We start from the raw sequence: 17,218 nt of genomic DNA on the forward strand, positions 1-17,218 counted from the left end.
ATACTTGATCACAAATGCGTAGGCATGTATGTATATGTTAGTTCATTTTAAGTTTGTTCCCTGTCAGTAGGTTACCAGAGTAGAATTGTCAGTCATACTTCATGTTGCATAATTATGATGCTACCTTCATTTTTTTTAAAACAATACTTTTTTTTTTCTTTTCTTTAGATTTGGCTTATTTTTGATTTTGCCCAATATTCCTTCATCATCATTTCATTAGCTCTTTCTTTCTTCGCACCACTGAATCATAATTCACTTTGATTAGTCCATTTTCTTGGCACATAGCTTGCTATAAACCTTTTTCCCAAACAAGGAAAACAGATTTTAATCTTTCACGTTTTTAGCCCGAGAGATTATTATATTCTCTTTTGCTGATTATTAAATTTTTGCAACTAAATTTCATGTTTTTCTACAACAGCTGGTAAATTGTGATCACATTCCTACAAAAATAAAATTAACTATATATCAAAAGTATAAAAAAATCAGAAGGAATATCAATTCATTCTTTAGAGAATAGATTTTTTTTTTAAAGATACATTTTATCATTATTTAGATAATGATAAAATTAATTTTGCGATTGAATGGATAATAATCAGGGTAAAACAAATGTAATAATGTAAATGTTGTTCTCTAAGATTTATCGTAGCATTCTCTAGTCAAACTTATTGCTGTAATAATAAAGTTATTAATAATTTGTTAAAATCATAAGGAAAAAAGGAATAAAAAACATTAGAGATGTGGAAATAATTAAATTTACAATTTAATTATAATGCAATATTTAAATATTACAATAATGATAATGTAATAATAATATCATTCTATAATAGATTAACACAATATTATTATTAATTATTACATCCTAAAATCTATATAATATATACAAATATTTTCTTACATTGTTTTTTTTATCACTTATATTATTATATTTACTTAAACTTTATTTTAACATATTTAACAATTACATAAATTCTTTTTCCATTTTTTTTTTAATTTGTATTAGAACTGGTTCTAAAAAGAAAAGAATTCATACTTCTACACACATCTATAATTTCTGTTTTAAAACATAACTAAAAATTCTTCATGTTTGTAGATGAAACTTAATTATATTTTTTACGTGGAAAACTTAAATTTTTGTTCATAACTTTAAGTAGGATTAATAAATTAATTTTTAATTTCAGTTATAGACAAGTGTACTAAATAATAATACATCATCATGATATAAAACTTTACTATACTGTATATGTATTGTAAAATGTTTTCTTTCATTAATAATTTTCTTTTTCTTTTAATTATTCGGTGAATGAATATATATTTCTGAGTTTTACATTAATATGAAATATTGTACAATTAACATACATCTGTAAATAAAAGCAGATAATTAAACATTTTATTTTTAAGAGACCATAAGAGTTTTCATTTGAAATAACGATTACTAAAAAGAAATCAAAAAATAAATAAATTCTTGATGTCCGAAAATAAATAATGACAAAATACAAAAAAAAGGTTTTTTTTATGATGCTTAGAAGCATTTAATGCAATGTAAAGCAAAGAAAGCAAATTTTATTTATTCTTTTTGCTAATTTAATAGGTGCATCTTAAAAAATCTTTAGTTAAGTAATATAATGAAACTTCGTTTTAATGCAATTTATATAGTTCTTGTTAATATTAAAGATATTTTATTCAGGAATGTGTAGTTTATTTTAAATTTATTTCCTATCGTAAGACATAACAATTGATACATCAAACAAGAGCAGGATAGATTAAAAACTATCATTTCAGCAGCAGCAATTATGTAAAAAATTATATATTTTATATTTTACAAAATATTAACTTAAGCTTCAATAAAAAAACTACAATTAAAAAAAAAAAATTTAAACTGACGTAATTCAGTAACAACAGCCTAAAAATAAACCATGAATAATTAATATTCTTGCTTTAATTAATGGTTATTTTTATTTCTACTTCTCCTAGTAGTACCCCTTGTCATAGATCACAAAATAATTTTTATACACAACAGAAATAATATATTTTGGAACATTTGTAAAACTTCATAGTTTAATTTCATACAAAAAATTTCATGCTGAATACAAGAGCATGAAGCCCTGAATGATCAAGAAATACTGGGACATAGCATCCATCATACGACTTTGTTTTTAGTTTTGAATTAAAGTAGGTTTTGTGGTGCTTACCGACATGTCTAAAAATAGAATGAGGAAGTTTTAACTTCATGCAAAAATGGGGTTTTTACATTATCCCATGAATGTAGTCGTCAGTTTTCTATAGAAAAAATATAGCATAATAGAATGCCCATATTATCAGTACACCAGGGAGATCATATGGATGTCCGTCTTCTAACATAAAAAATAACTGCTAGGTTATGAAGGCTTCATTTAAGATAGCAGAGTTGCATTTATTCTGTGTGTAATAAAGGGCATTCAATTTCTGTCTATGTAGATTCTTATAATCTGAACTTTTATTTTTGATGATAGTACAGATTTTAATCTTTTTAATCTGGAATCTGGAATTTTTGATAGCGTTTGCTGTAACCATATGACGACAAATAATAACGTAGAATATGTAATTTTATCTCATCAGAAGAAATTTGTACAACACAATCTATACTTGACATTTAAATTTAGATGAAAAACACATCATCATCAATGTCAGTGTTTGGTCTATGCAAAACTACATAAATCATAATTATTTAGAATTCCCTTTATAAGTAGCCAAATAATTTTATGTTGTACATACCCACTGTGGGTTTTTCATTGGTTTGTCTGTCTGTATGTCTCTTTTTGTCTTTTTACATTCTGGTCAAATATCAACATCTTATTCTCATGGTCTACTAATCTTAATCTAAACAATATATCACGCTTATCACTTATTAACTAATTATTATCTTTATTAACTGTACACTGTGTATACATTTCTACTTACTATAATGTTACTCTTTTATTTAAAAATCATACAAATAACATTCATTCATGAGTTGCTTCTAATTTTCTGCCTTTCATTAATTTCAAGTTCCATCTTCTGTTTTTTGTAGAATACATGATATATCTGGGAATTATAGGCCAGTCACCTTACAAAGTTATGATTTACATGGTTTACATAATCAGAATATAATATAGAACTTTTGTAATTTTCAACGTACAATCATGAACTTTGAAAAAAGCTCATAATAAAGTGAAGGCAAAATTATCGTACTTATATTAATTTGTAATTACAATTAGTTTTGAATACATTGATTATTTAAACTATTAACAAAATGAATGATAATTCTTAATAACAAGCGTTTTTCACTATAGAAAATAAAAATCTGAAATTATACTTTTTTTTCTAAAATGATTATCTTTAAAAAATAAATTTATTATATAAAATATATACACAATATGATTAATGTATAAAATAATATAAAAAAATTCTACCAGAAAATTAAAAGTACTAAAACAATTGTAATAATAATTTACTCAGAATAAGTTCAAAGAGATAAACATTATCAATTTCTACATTCATTTAAAATTATAATGGATAAAAAATCATAACAAGATCTTCAAATTCAAATAACTAGATATAAAAAAAATGGCAGTAACACATAATTTCTAAATGCTATTAAATAAGTATAATTCAACATCTAATAAATCATAATTTACTTCAGATCACTGTCTGATTGGAACTAATTGCCGGTACAAACAATGAATACATTTTATAATAAATAAAAAAATTTAAAGACTTACTTCCAACTCAACTATATTTAACCAACCTATATTTTTACGATGTAATAATCCTTATAACAAAGGTTGATCAATTAGTTTTAAAACAGGTAAAGTAAAACCATGAATATGGGATACATAGTTATAAACAAAATAGATTAACAATTACACTATAATTAAAATTATTATTATTAACATAAAAAAAGTTATGGATGTATTTCCTGAAAATATACATGGTCCTGATCAAACGTTTCTAAAATCTGCACAACTAATGAAATAAAGGATAGTAAAAATTTGTGGAACCACAATTTGACCAGTGTTCTCCATTTTTACGTACGTTTGTACTGCTATTTTTGTATAATTTTTAAAATAGAGTAATAATAATAATAATAAACATTGGAATTGGAAAATAAAATTTATGAATTAAGTTCTTTCTGATATTTCTCTTATAAAGGTATTAAAAATGATTCCGAACCTATAATTTCTTCAGAAGTTATAAAAACCTCATGGATAGATTAAATAATATGAGAGTTTAATAAAACAGTCCAGTAATACACAAGAGTAATTGCTTATTGCCTCTATGAGAAAACTGAGGTAATAAGCAATATTAAAAACTTACTTTTTCTGCATGAAAAAAATTAGGTTTAGTAATAAATATATTAAACTTAAGTTTCAATTTATTTAAAGAAAATATATAGGAATTAAAGAAAAAAATCCATACAGACTCTTGTCTTTTGCTTGTTTTCCCAGCAGTACAATTTCAACTTTGTTCATAAAATAAAAAATTAATGTTTATGAAAATTTAAGAACAAAATTTTATCTGTTATTTATACATAAAAAATGCTGCTAATGGTTGATTTTAACACTGCAATTACTTCACAATCAATTTTCTTCCTAACAGTTATTAAAAAAAAAACTGTTAGTCAGCATAATCATGCCACCCTATTAAAATACATAATTCATTGCAAATAACAATCCTATCATTACAAAAGATAGCTTAATTTTTTAAACTGATGACTGAAAAAATGTGTAAAATTATTTAAATGACATAAAAATTCTTGCTTTTAAAATACATAAAGATCATTTTTAAAATGCTATCTTAAAGTAATGTTATACTGAAACTGCACTAAAAGGAAAACAGGTACGAATAGAAGCACTTTTTATACATAACTTTTTGTAATGCTACATATATTTATCATATAAACTGCAACACAAAAAATTAACAATGTTTATTATGGTACTAAAATCAATGATTTTCTGGAAAATATTCATAATAAATCTTTAAAGACAAGCTTTTTTTCACAACTCATTCGAGTAAATTTTATTATTAGTGAATGCCTTAAAAAATGTTAAATTAATACTGTGCCTAATTACAGGAAACCCACATATACACTACTCCTTTCAACATGGTCTCAACATAGAAACACAAATTCTCCCTTATCTCTAAATGAGAGAGCCAAATGATAGTTCTTTTTTGGAATAATAATCGAATCCCACAAAAACTGTAGGAGGGAATAATCAAGCATCAAAATGTATGTTTGCCAACCAAATATAATCAGACATTGATTACAATATCTTCATGTTTTCTGTAATCACCTGTAGGTTTTTTATGAATTACTAGTTTTTGATTGGCTTTTTAAAAATCTGGAAAACTTATCCTACAACCTCATGTATGCTTCTAGAAAAGTATACTGAAAATATTAAATTTACATTTTCTGATATTAATCTAATTATGCATGTTGTACTTACAGAATAGTAGATATAAAAAAAGTTACTACAATCAGTTACAAAATACTTTTTTAAATTATTAACAATACTATGAAACAAGATTTTTTTTAATTAACTGACACAAAATTTATAACCATTAATTATTTAATTATGTTAATGGCCTGATGCAACATTTTCATAACCACTTGATATTCATTAGCAAATAATAGTAGAAAATAATGTAACTACTTGATAAAAGAAATAGAAATTACAATAATTTAAAAAATAAAAGTAACAGTATTTTAAAAATATACATCATAGTCTAAGTTCATAATTCTAAGGAAGTTTTTAATAAAAAAAAAAAAAAACAAAATAAAAGATAGTAAAAGTTTCATATTTTTATACCAAATCATTAAAAAAAAATTACACAAAATTAAATATATACACAACTGAAAAAAATTTTGTCCGTAATCGAATAACACTATAAATAATAATTATAACAATAATAATAAAAATAATAATACAATATAATATGGATAAATGCTATAATAATAATAAATGTTAATCGTGGACAAAATTTAAGCTTTAATAATAATAATGACAATAATAATAATAACTGTGACTTATTGTTTAAGATAACTGAATTATGACAAAGAGGTCAAGTTGCAAGAAAAGCTTGAATTTCAGCAAGTAATGCTTTAAGTAATGGAGCACAATCACTTTTTCCTTCGATTGAAAGATATGTTGGTTCAGCTTTCAGAAGAAGACATATATGATGGTTTTGTTCAGACCAACAATATAATGAAGCGGTACTTTCTACTTGTTCAACAATACCTAATCTACATCTACCGCAAAGAGCTGTTAATACCTGTAACATAAAATATTATTTCAACTGTAATCAGTCTATTTTTAAAAGTTAATAATTGAACTACATTAATTCATTTCCTGGCATAAAAATCTAATTATTCACATGGGGTGAACTGATTCTAAGTTAATCTGGATTTACTAAATTTTAAACAGAAAATCATAGTTATGACACAATTTTAAAGTAAGGTCAGTTTTGAATTTGCCAACACGTGCGAGGTCTGTTCAAAAAATACGTAGACAAACGTCATAAAACAAACTGTACTTTATTTAGAAGTTACTTGTTCAAAGTACTCTCCTCCCTGACGCACACACTTATCCCAACAGAGTTTCCACTTTTGGAAGCAATCTTGGAACGCTACTTTTGTGATGTTCTTCAGTTACTTTGTCACATTTGCTTCAATCTCAGGAATCGTCTCAAATCTTCTTCCTTTCAAAGGTCTTTTAAGTTTGGGGAATAAGAAGATGTCATAAGGAGCGAGGTCAGGTGAGTAGGGTGGGTGGGGAAGAACAGTGATCGAGTGTTTGGCCAAAAACTCATGAGTTCTGGGGGATGAATGGGCTGGAACGTTGTCACCATGAAAAAACCAGTCACCACTCTTCCACATTTCTGGCCTTTTTTGCCGCATCCCAAACCTCAAACCTCTAGGTTTGAGAACTTCAGTGAACTTCTCTGATCGTCAGACGTCAATTTGCCCGAACCAGGGTGTTGATTCTGTGTACATGCGAGTCGTCAGTTGACGTGGAAGGACATCCAGGACGCTGATCGTCTTCACAAATCTTTAAAACATCAATGCCACTTAAAATATGTTGCACGCTTCATAGCAATGTTGCCGTAAGCCGTCTTGAGCATATCAAAAGTTTCACTCACACATTTTTGAGTTTCACACAAAATTTCACGGCAACTCTTTGCTTGTTCAAGTCACTCATTCTAAAATCCGCAAAAATAAAAAAAATACACTTCACAAACAACCATGTAGTTAAGCGACCAATAACGACGATATTTGCAATCAAAAAACTGTGTTGTAATCAGCTGATCTGTACAAACATAGCTACGCCGAGCGGATTGACTGGAACCAACTGGACCCACGCAATTCAAACAGTCTACATATTTTTTGAACAGACCTTGTATATATGCAATGTAAACAAATGGTGCATGCATAGCTGTTATTTCAATCAATAGTTTGGTTATTAATGGTTTATATTCATCAATTTATAATCACTGCTACAATTCATGATCCTCTCGTGTAAAGTATGACGAGTAATCCAATTAATGGCAAAAAACAATTCTGCAGTTAAAACTCACAGGCAAATTTGTGACATTATTATAGTGAAGCTATAATAATTATAGTAAGACAGTGGTGATACTCATTTCAAATTTGCCATGTCAAATTGTCTTTGACGTTTTACAAACTTTGGTTTAAGAAATTTTTACTTAAAAACTGAGTTATAAAAAATGGTGTGCAGGATGAATGCCAAAGAGACATTAACTGACACACACAAGCAAAAACGTCTTTGCAGCAGCACATGAATTTTTATGAAATTATGAAAATGAAGGTGATGGATTGTTGAATCATGCTGTTACTGAATATGAAAGGTGAATTTTTTATTGTCACTGGCAGCAGAATTTCTTGATGAGAGAACAAAGAAAGCTAATGAAACTATATGAAAAATATGTTAAAAAAGGCAGGTATGAAGAAAAGCAGTAAATAATTATAGCTTTCATCCTTAAATAATAATTTTTCATATTTTTAAGATTTGTTTTTATTTCAAAACATACCTCAAATAAAGAAAAAATATTAAACTGCTTTACATAAGAAAGCTTTCAGAAGGTTTATTTTTTTACTTTACTTTTGGTTATTGCAGGAAATTCTTTAATTTTTGCATCTATTTTTTGATGCAAAAAATACATATCTATTTTTAGATATTTTTTGCATATTTGGGGAAAATTCTTAGTCTTTCTCAAATTTCAAATTTATTTGTGAGAAATTATTTAATTTTTCGCAAATTTGCAATAAATTCATTACATCTCAAATTAGCGAGAACGTTTTTTTTTTACTTTTATCGCAAATTTGCAATAAGTTCTTAATTTTTCACAATTTTGCAAATTATTTTTTGCAAATAATAATATTTTTTTTCAAATTTGCGAGAAATTATGTAATTTATCACAAATTTCAGAGGAATTCACAAATTTAAAAAAAAATTGAGAGAAATTCTTCTTTACTTTTCTCAAACTTCAGAGAAATTATTTTTTCGTTAATTTGTGAGAAATTCTTTACTGTATCTGAAATTTATGTGAAATTCTTTACTTTTTTTCACATATTTGGGAAATATTCTTTAGATTTTCTCAAATTTGCAAAAAATTCTATACTTTTTCACAAATTTATGAGAAATTCCTTAATTTTTCTCAAATTTGCAGGAAACCTCTAATTTTACAGTAATTCAATGATTTTTTTTTTTAATCTGAGAGAAATCCTTTAATTTTTTGCAATTTGCAACATATCCTATAATATTTTAATATTTGGGTGAAATTCTTTAGTTTTTCTCAAGTTTATGAGAAATTCTCTATTTTTCACAAATTTGCAAGAAATTTTTCTAAAATCTGTAAGAAATTCTTTAATACTTCTCAAATTTGCTATAAATTCTTTTCTTTTTCCCAAAATATGCGAGAAATTCTTTATTTTTTCTCATATTTGGAAGAAATTCTTATTTTTCTCAAATTTGCAAGAAATTCTTTACTTTTTACAAAAATCTATGAGAAATTTTATTGTTTTTTTGCAAATTTATAAAAAAATCTTTACTTTTTCTTAAATCTGAAAAAGTAACAACAATTACTCACAACTAAAAACTGTCCTTTTTGCTACTTGTTTCTAGCCTTAAAATAACACAACACCTCATGCAAGAGATATTATAATAAATTAAAATTTCACTTTATTTTTTGTATATCCTGTACTTTAAGCACGTATAGTTACTATATTAAATTTTACATGTTCTCAAAAACAAACAACATAAATTTTATTTTTTTACATTTGTAAAAAAAAATTAAAAAAACAAATAAAAGCTTTTGTTTTTGAATAATTTTTTGACATAAACTTAAGAAATGTAATTTGTTTTTAACAAAGATTAAAAACATACAAATAAAAGCTTTTGTTTTGTAATAACTTTTTAATACAAGATGCACATATATTTTTTATATAACTGAGATCTGATAAGAATGAGTTATTATCATTAAAACTCATCAGAACCTTTCAGCTCTACAAATATTGTTATATAAAATGTAGGTAGCATTGTCAGGAGGTTATAAGATAAATATATATATATATATATATATATATATATAAACATAAATTATTTACCTGAGGAAAGTCTCTAGCTACTACTGGTCGTAACATTAAGGAAGACCTATGAATAAGTTGTCCACTGGATAGAAGATCTGTATATGTTTCTGAACCACTCATCACAGCTGATAAAAATGCTGAGACATTTACATGTAACCAGAAATCTATTTTATCTTGCGATGTACCATCATCACCCTTAAAAAAAAATTTAAATAACACAATCTCATTATCTTTATTCAAATGTTACACCAACAGAGATCAATGCTACATTTAAACAAATGCAGCATTAACATTTTTTTTTGACAAATTTGTTTAATTGCAGTAAACTAAGTATTAATAGAGTAAAACATGTATATAAATAGTATAACAAATCAAAAACAGTAAAGAATACTGATAATAAAAGTGTCTATAAATGAAAGGTTGTAGAATAAATGATACAAGACAGCAATTATAGTGATACTGTAATTCTCAAGCACAACAAACAAACTTTTGAAACACCAGGAAACTTGAGAAATGAAGAGTACTCTTCTGCTGTCTTCTTCACTAAGCTATGATATACTGTTGCATATCAAAATCCAAAACCAAAAAATTCATTAGCAGAGAGTAAGCAAATTTTGACTAGTATATTTGTCACAATCATATAAAATTTAGTGTAAAGCAACAATATATTCCTTTAAATTATGAATATATATATATATATATATATATATTGACTCAAACAAAATAAAGAAAGCTATGATTTTGAAATATAAACCACATCAAATTGGCATGCAAGTTTAAGCTGAATGGTAAAACTAAAATTCACATTACCATCACTGGTTTTGTAAAATGTAAAACTGACATTTTTAAAAATTACTGAAAAATAGTACATTGCATCCCCTCAGTAATAAAATCATTAAAAAAATATATAGAAATCGAGTTTGAATTAAAAAAAAGAATAATAATCAGCTTCTTCTAATCTGTTACAGTTTTTTCTCCACTGTCATGGATGTTTGATTTTGAAGAAACAATCTCAACACAGATTTCACGAAAACTCTGAAATTGAGGGTTTTTATTTTAATACAATATGCTTTCTATGCATACATGGAAATATTATATAATAATTTCTATGTTCAACCATAAATTACCAGTCTCTTGTTTGAATCCAAAAGGGCATTACACAGGATTAAATAGGCTCTGTGACCAGCCTATTCTCGTAATTTATTAACATCTGTTTTTAAACATAGGTCTTGCTTAACATGGTAGTCTATCAGAACAAACTATAGAAATTTAAATGGAAGACAAGAAACTAACACACAATAACAAAGTGCCCAACATCAGCACTAATTACTGAATTAAGAACTAGACTGAGTGGCAAACATGCTTAAGTGAGGGGATACCAAATGCATTATGCCAAACAAATGCATAATTTAATAAGATGTAATAAAATTTAATAAATTTAAAAAACAAAAATGTAATAAATTTTCATTTTTATGTTCTACTGGAGGCAAATACAGTTTAAACCGATTGAGATCATCAGTATTGTAAAAAATTTTTATTTACAATAAAACAACAAACATTAAAAATCAGATAACTACTTTTTAAGATGTAGTAAAATTTTTAACACCTCAACTAAGGAAATAAATTTCCTAAATTTTTGGCTTACGACCCCTGTGACCTGGTAAACAGTTCTGTAAGTCTAAAAGTTCCACCAGGTTCTCAATTTTCCCCAGTACTCCTTCACTAGAAGGTGCTTGTGACATGCTAAATTTCTTTTATGTTTTAGTGAAACATTGTCCCTTTTATTCCAACTTCTTTTTGGAAACCAGAATGAAATTCTTAGACGATGATTTAGCTCACTAATGAAAAGACTAAACAGACTAAAAGAGAAGGACAGGAAATAAATGGACATTTAACCATAAAGCAAGTCATACTTGTGGTTGCACTGCAGTTCTGTTCCTTCTATATTTTACTAAAAAATATCATAACAGAAGAAAGAATTCATCATTCCACAAAGAGGGAGAATTTTCCATTGCATAATTCCTTAATGTTAAAAAAAATCAACATGCATGTTACATTTACAACGTATCATGACTTTGGCAAACAGTACTTTATCTACGAATCACACCTGTAAATCAGTTTTTCATCACCAGCAATGATCTTAAAAATGGAAAGCAGATCATACATGTAATTTGTAGAAATTTCTGACTCATATTGAGGTATCAGTGCTTCAGGTCAGGTAAATCAAGTCTGAGGATTAATTTTTGCAGCAACGTAACATCCCTACAGACACCCTAGCAGACACAGTAATCTATTTCAACAGTAGCATATATGTCAATGATTAAATACAGTAGGAGACTTCTCAAATAGTTTGAAAATATTTTTTAAACATTTTCTAGGGCTTGAGATATGTTTATCAATCAATATGACTGTCACTCAAAACATTGCAATTTGTTGAAAATATGTTTTTGGAAGCCTAATCAATCATTTTGAGTACTTTAATATCTTATTCCCAAGATATATATAATATTTTGGGTCAATAATAAGTATAATTATTTGACAATATTTAAAAAATATTATTGCAATATTTTTTTAAAAATTATATTCTATAAAAAAAAATTAATTAATTATTTTACCTGTTTTATGTAAGATAATGTCCCTCGTAATTTATGGGATGTTGTAATATCAGGAACAAAAATTGATAAAGAATCTTGTTCACTAGCACCACCAGGCCTGAGAACTACACCTAGTGTTGTATTTGTTGTTTTCTTACCATCCTGAATAAAAAATATTAAATAAAACATTAAATCTATGAAAAATTTCACTTTACAAGAAATAATTTTGAAATTGATCTTAATCAAATAATAACAAAACTATTTGATATAAATTTCAACAGAATAACAACATTTAAAAAATCATTTAAAAAACCGCATAGCTGTTTTATAATAAGAAAAACTGAATAGAAATTTTTTACAAAATGTTTTGTTTTATTCTACTTTTAATAACTTAGATAAATTTTTCATCTGGAATATGTAAGTACTTATTTGTATACACTCATTTTAAATCAATAACAGTCAACAAGTACAAAGTACAAAGCATGTTATTACAGATAATAAAAACTGCAGGAATTTTTATTCTTATGAACAAATACTCATAATTAAATCTAAATAATTACTTCATCAGTCCTTACTTTATCTAGTAAATGAACTTCTTGAGAATCAGAAACACATACTTCAACATCTTTAACAGTAGCCATACTATGATTAGTTAGAGTTAAGCTAACTGTGGCATTACCAGGAGTTCCACTCTCTGATCTAATTTCATAATCCTGAAACAAATAAATTATTAAGTTTCATATACAAAGTCCATATAACTACATTATTTTAAGGCAGCCTACCAAAGTTGTTCTGAATTCAAACACCCTCTTTGAGATGCTCCTATTTCTGAAGTAATACTGATGGTTGGTATATATTATTCCTCATGTTCTTTATAAAAGATAGCCAGCTATATTTAGGTAATTGTCTAATCTTTCTGTAAGTTTCCTTTTTCAAGTAGTAAAAATTATTCGCCTTGTTGTCAGCCATTTTTATACTGCATTCTTGACTTGCTCACTGTTGCTGAACTTGGTGCTACATAAAACTTCTTTGAGAACTACACAAAAGATGAAATCTAATGTTACAAGATTAAGTTTTGAATAGCTTCACATGTTTTTAAAGTATTATGGGAATGGGCATTATTATACACACGGTAGATGAATTACATCTTTTGGGGGTGAACAAAGATATTTTCTCTGTACTTCAGGTCTCACTGCATTTTACAGCATATCACAATAGTGCTTGCAATTCAGTGTATTGTTCTTCCAAACAGCAGTAATAAATCAACCCCTTATACTTCCAAAACACCATTAAAACTGCTTTACCAGCTGGCATGTAGGTTTTACATTTTTTCTGGGTAGGCAAATTGGAATGTTTTAATTCCATACCCTCACATTTGGATTCCGGCACAAAATTATATATCCGTTATTATGTCTTTAAAAAACTAAAAATTACCTACCGCTAAAAACAGTTATTTTAAGTTATGTATGAACTTCATAACAGTTGTTATGAATTTTGCTGGCTTCGTAATTTTCAGTGGACTGTTTCACCTTGAACATGTTTTGCAGTAATTCAGCTTATCATGGATAATGAAAGGAAAGTGCTGATATTTACATTATAAATTTCAACAATTTTCAAAAAATTTAGGCATCTTTTCTTGTAAATAAGATTATTAATGTAATTTTGCAAAAGAGTAGGTAAAAACTTATCAGTCTTCCACTATGATAATACTTGTTCTGCCCGATTTAAACTGCTCAAGCCACTTATAAAAATTTACATGGTTAATACGGTTTGTACTTTGTAGTTTTTACTGCTGTTTAATACCCATGAGTGAATTTAAGCTAGTTTTACAACTTCAGAAAACAAAAATCTTATCACAGTACGGTGTCCTAACACAGTACATGTTTCAGGCAGAGGTTTTGTTTCAAGTAAACCAAAGAGGTTATAATAATGGAAATTCTTTTCAAACAGCTCATATTTTCTGTCAAGAATATCAGACAGTTTCAGTTTATTCTTTTATTTAGTTTTTCCACTATTGTCATTTTTTCTTTAATTACTGAATGAACTTATACATATAACAAACAAAAATTTCACAAATTACAAAAGTGACAATTGACACACCTTCTGACTAAAAAAAATACACAAGTACCACTAGCACTATAAAATGCTGATTCAGTTATGCAGAATGATAAATCAAATATATGAATTAACATTTTGTTTGATTATTGTAACTAATCATTTATGTAGTTTCAGTTAAATGGTTGTCCTGATTAAAACTGATTCAATTAATCAAGATCCACTATGTTAATTTTAAATATGAACAAATAAATTAATCACCAAAAGAAAAGTGCTTGTCTATATAAAGAAAAAAATTCTCATCGTACAATTTAAAAGTATATTAGATTAAATATAATCCCAGAAATGCACTACTCAGTTCTGAAACACAGAAGGTTAAGGTGCTTTAATGCTTGTTACTGATCACATCACTTGTTATCATTATTCGCATCAATGATTAAGTAATTACCTTAATACTTGATGCTTATTACTTATTCCTTTGCTCAAATGAGAAATTAGTAAAGATTATGAATATAATGTAATTTGTCTTGACAGAAATTACAATAATTTGTTGTTTATACAATTTTTTAAAGCCTTTAGAATGGCTATGATGTATGTACACTTGAAGTACAAGGAATATAATTTGGAATTGATTTTTCAAAGAGTAATAATATTTTCTGTAGTCAGTTAATGTGATGGACAGAGTGACGGTGTCACTTTTAAAAGTAAATATCACCTGCGTTTCAATGGGCAAATCAGAATATTTTATTTAATGAATAGTACATCTGACTCAAAGGAAATTATTTCACTTCTTTTTCCTTAGCAAATAAGAATGTGGATGCTTGTTACTCAATAGTTGGTAACCTGATTTTCAAGACCGATTTCTACTTTCTACTTCTAATTGCCTACAAATGTTAAACTATGTATGTCAACTGGCAAAACATATATATAATTTTAAAAAAAGTTAGAAGCAGGAAAAATATTTCACTCCAAAAGCAACAATTATTACTTTTATCAATGATAACATGAGACAGAGTATAGGAAGAAATTTTTTAACATTCATTTACAGATAAGGGAAAATATTCATGTAAATAGATGTAAAAGTATGCTTAAATATAAGTTTAGCAGATATATTTTTTCAGTAGGCTCAACTTTACTAATCCCTGTCTGATTAGTACACTTCCTTTGAAATGTGCAGCATTGGCTACCCCTGCTACAAAACATCAAAACATATATTAATATACCTTAAGAAAAATTGTTAAAAATCACATCTGGTTTTATCTGATGCAAAAGCTGTTTATTCTAATATTTTTGTTTTTAAAGCTGAACTGATGACTGTAAACTTCTACGTGTGTCTGATAAAAAATCTAATTTTTGGGCATATGTTTTCCAAGACCATTAATAAAATAAAACACACAGCAGTTTGCTTTTGTTTATAGTAAATTTATTTATTTTAATTTCCTGTCCTTATACTTATGTTGTAATAATTAATTTTATTTCCTCAGCTAGATTACATCATTGTGCTAAAATACAAACAGACTATTTACTTTAATGAAAATATTAGTGGTTGAATAACAAAGTCAGTTTGTACTACAGCAAACCAGTACTATTGATAAGAGAACATTAAAATACTAGAGTATAAAAGATAACTTAAAAACTTACAGCTGTAATAATTTTATCACTGGCAAGTCTATTCATTGCTGGCTGTGATAGGCAAAGCATTTCTTTTGATGGAGTTGATATTCCCATAGCTTCTTCATAGCCATCTTTCAATTTCACTAATTCTCCTTCACTCTTTTTAGATCTTTTATCTTTTTTTGCTTTTAAAAAAAGGAAAGTAACATTATAAATTTATCCTTTTAAAGTAGATAAATAAATACTCTTAATTTTTATAATTTTATAATAATATTTACTATGACAAAAAAAAGAAATTATTACAAATAGATGCAGTATAAAGTTGAATTTTCTCAACATCAGATATAATTAATCATTAATAAAATCAGCTGTTTACAGCAGAATAGAAGTAATAACTAGCCAAAATATAAAAGCATAAATGAAATGGTAAATCTTTCCAAGAACTGTTATAAAATTTCTATTATAAACTAAAACTTCAACGAATTTTTTAATTACACAAATTCCAAATTATTTTGTGACAGCATAGGAATTTGATAGCAAGAAACATAAATAAAAATATATGAAATCACTGAAGTAAATATTTTTTTGCTGTATTTTTGTATACAACATAAAGATCACAAGGAAATAAAACATTACCTTAGTGATCATTTTCAACCAAAACTTTAATCATACATAAATTGCTTAGATAACTGTTGCTATAAAAAAATTGAATGCTACCTATACAATTTTATTTAATTATCTCAAAAACAGTTTATCCAATTTTGATAAATCAAACACTGCAATAAAAATCTTTTTTTTTCTTTTTTTTGGGAGAACCATACAGATAACTTTAAGAATCTGATTCATTGTAAACTCAAAATACTTTGTATTTCAATTATTATGTAAAAATGAGTACATAAACGTTATTTTAAAAAAAAATGATGACTCAATTTTTCTTGATGTTGCATTCCATATGGTAAGCAAACTAAAAAAATTAGAAAAAATTTTCCATCTCCATATATTTATGCTAAATAAGACACTGAAGGGTTTTTTAGATACAAAATTTTACTGTAAAATAATTATTTTGTAAAATTTACAATATAAAGAGCATAATTTTAAATCTCTTATAACTTTTTACTAGTTTACTGTTAGTATGATAAAAGCTTCATGATAAGAGACAAACTTTTTTTTTCAAAAATAAATAAAAATTTGGATTCTGAATTGAAATAAAATACTGCTCATAGGTCAAAAAATGGCATACACACTCCTCCAATGTCCTATTCTTTGGTGATGCAGGAAAACTTTGACCATTGTCACTATCCTTCTCCCACCTCTTGGCAGTTGTGAAACTTTT

The 17,218-nt window shown here is 26.5% G+C and overlaps 1 protein-coding gene across 5 annotated transcripts in view; it reads right to left on the reverse strand.

Moving 5' to 3' along the window:
* Positions 1 to 736: 736 nt before the first annotated feature.
* Positions 737 to 17,218, reverse strand: part of LOC142328592 (AP-3 complex subunit delta-1-like) — a 130,616-nt gene continuing 114,134 nt past the window's right edge. For all 5 annotated transcript variants that reach the window (XM_075372370.1, XM_075372369.1, XM_075372366.1 and 2 more), the window contains exons 21-25: positions 15,913 to 16,070; positions 12,792 to 12,929; positions 12,238 to 12,378; positions 9,641 to 9,817; positions 737 to 6,288 (exon numbers count right to left, since the gene is read on the reverse strand). In XM_075372370.1, coding sequence (XP_075228485.1) covers positions 6,079 to 6,288; positions 9,641 to 9,817; positions 12,238 to 12,378; positions 12,792 to 12,929; positions 15,913 to 16,070 — 824 coding nt within the window. In that variant the 3' untranslated portion in view covers positions 737 to 6,078. The remainder of the gene's footprint in view (positions 6,289 to 9,640; positions 9,818 to 12,237; positions 12,379 to 12,791; positions 12,930 to 15,912; positions 16,071 to 17,218) is intronic.

The sequence above is a fragment of the Lycorma delicatula genome, chromosome 8, assembly GCF_047948215.1.
Source record: "Lycorma delicatula isolate Av1 chromosome 8, ASM4794821v1, whole genome shotgun sequence".
NCBI classification, from domain to species: domain Eukaryota; kingdom Metazoa; phylum Arthropoda; class Insecta; order Hemiptera; family Fulgoridae; genus Lycorma; species Lycorma delicatula.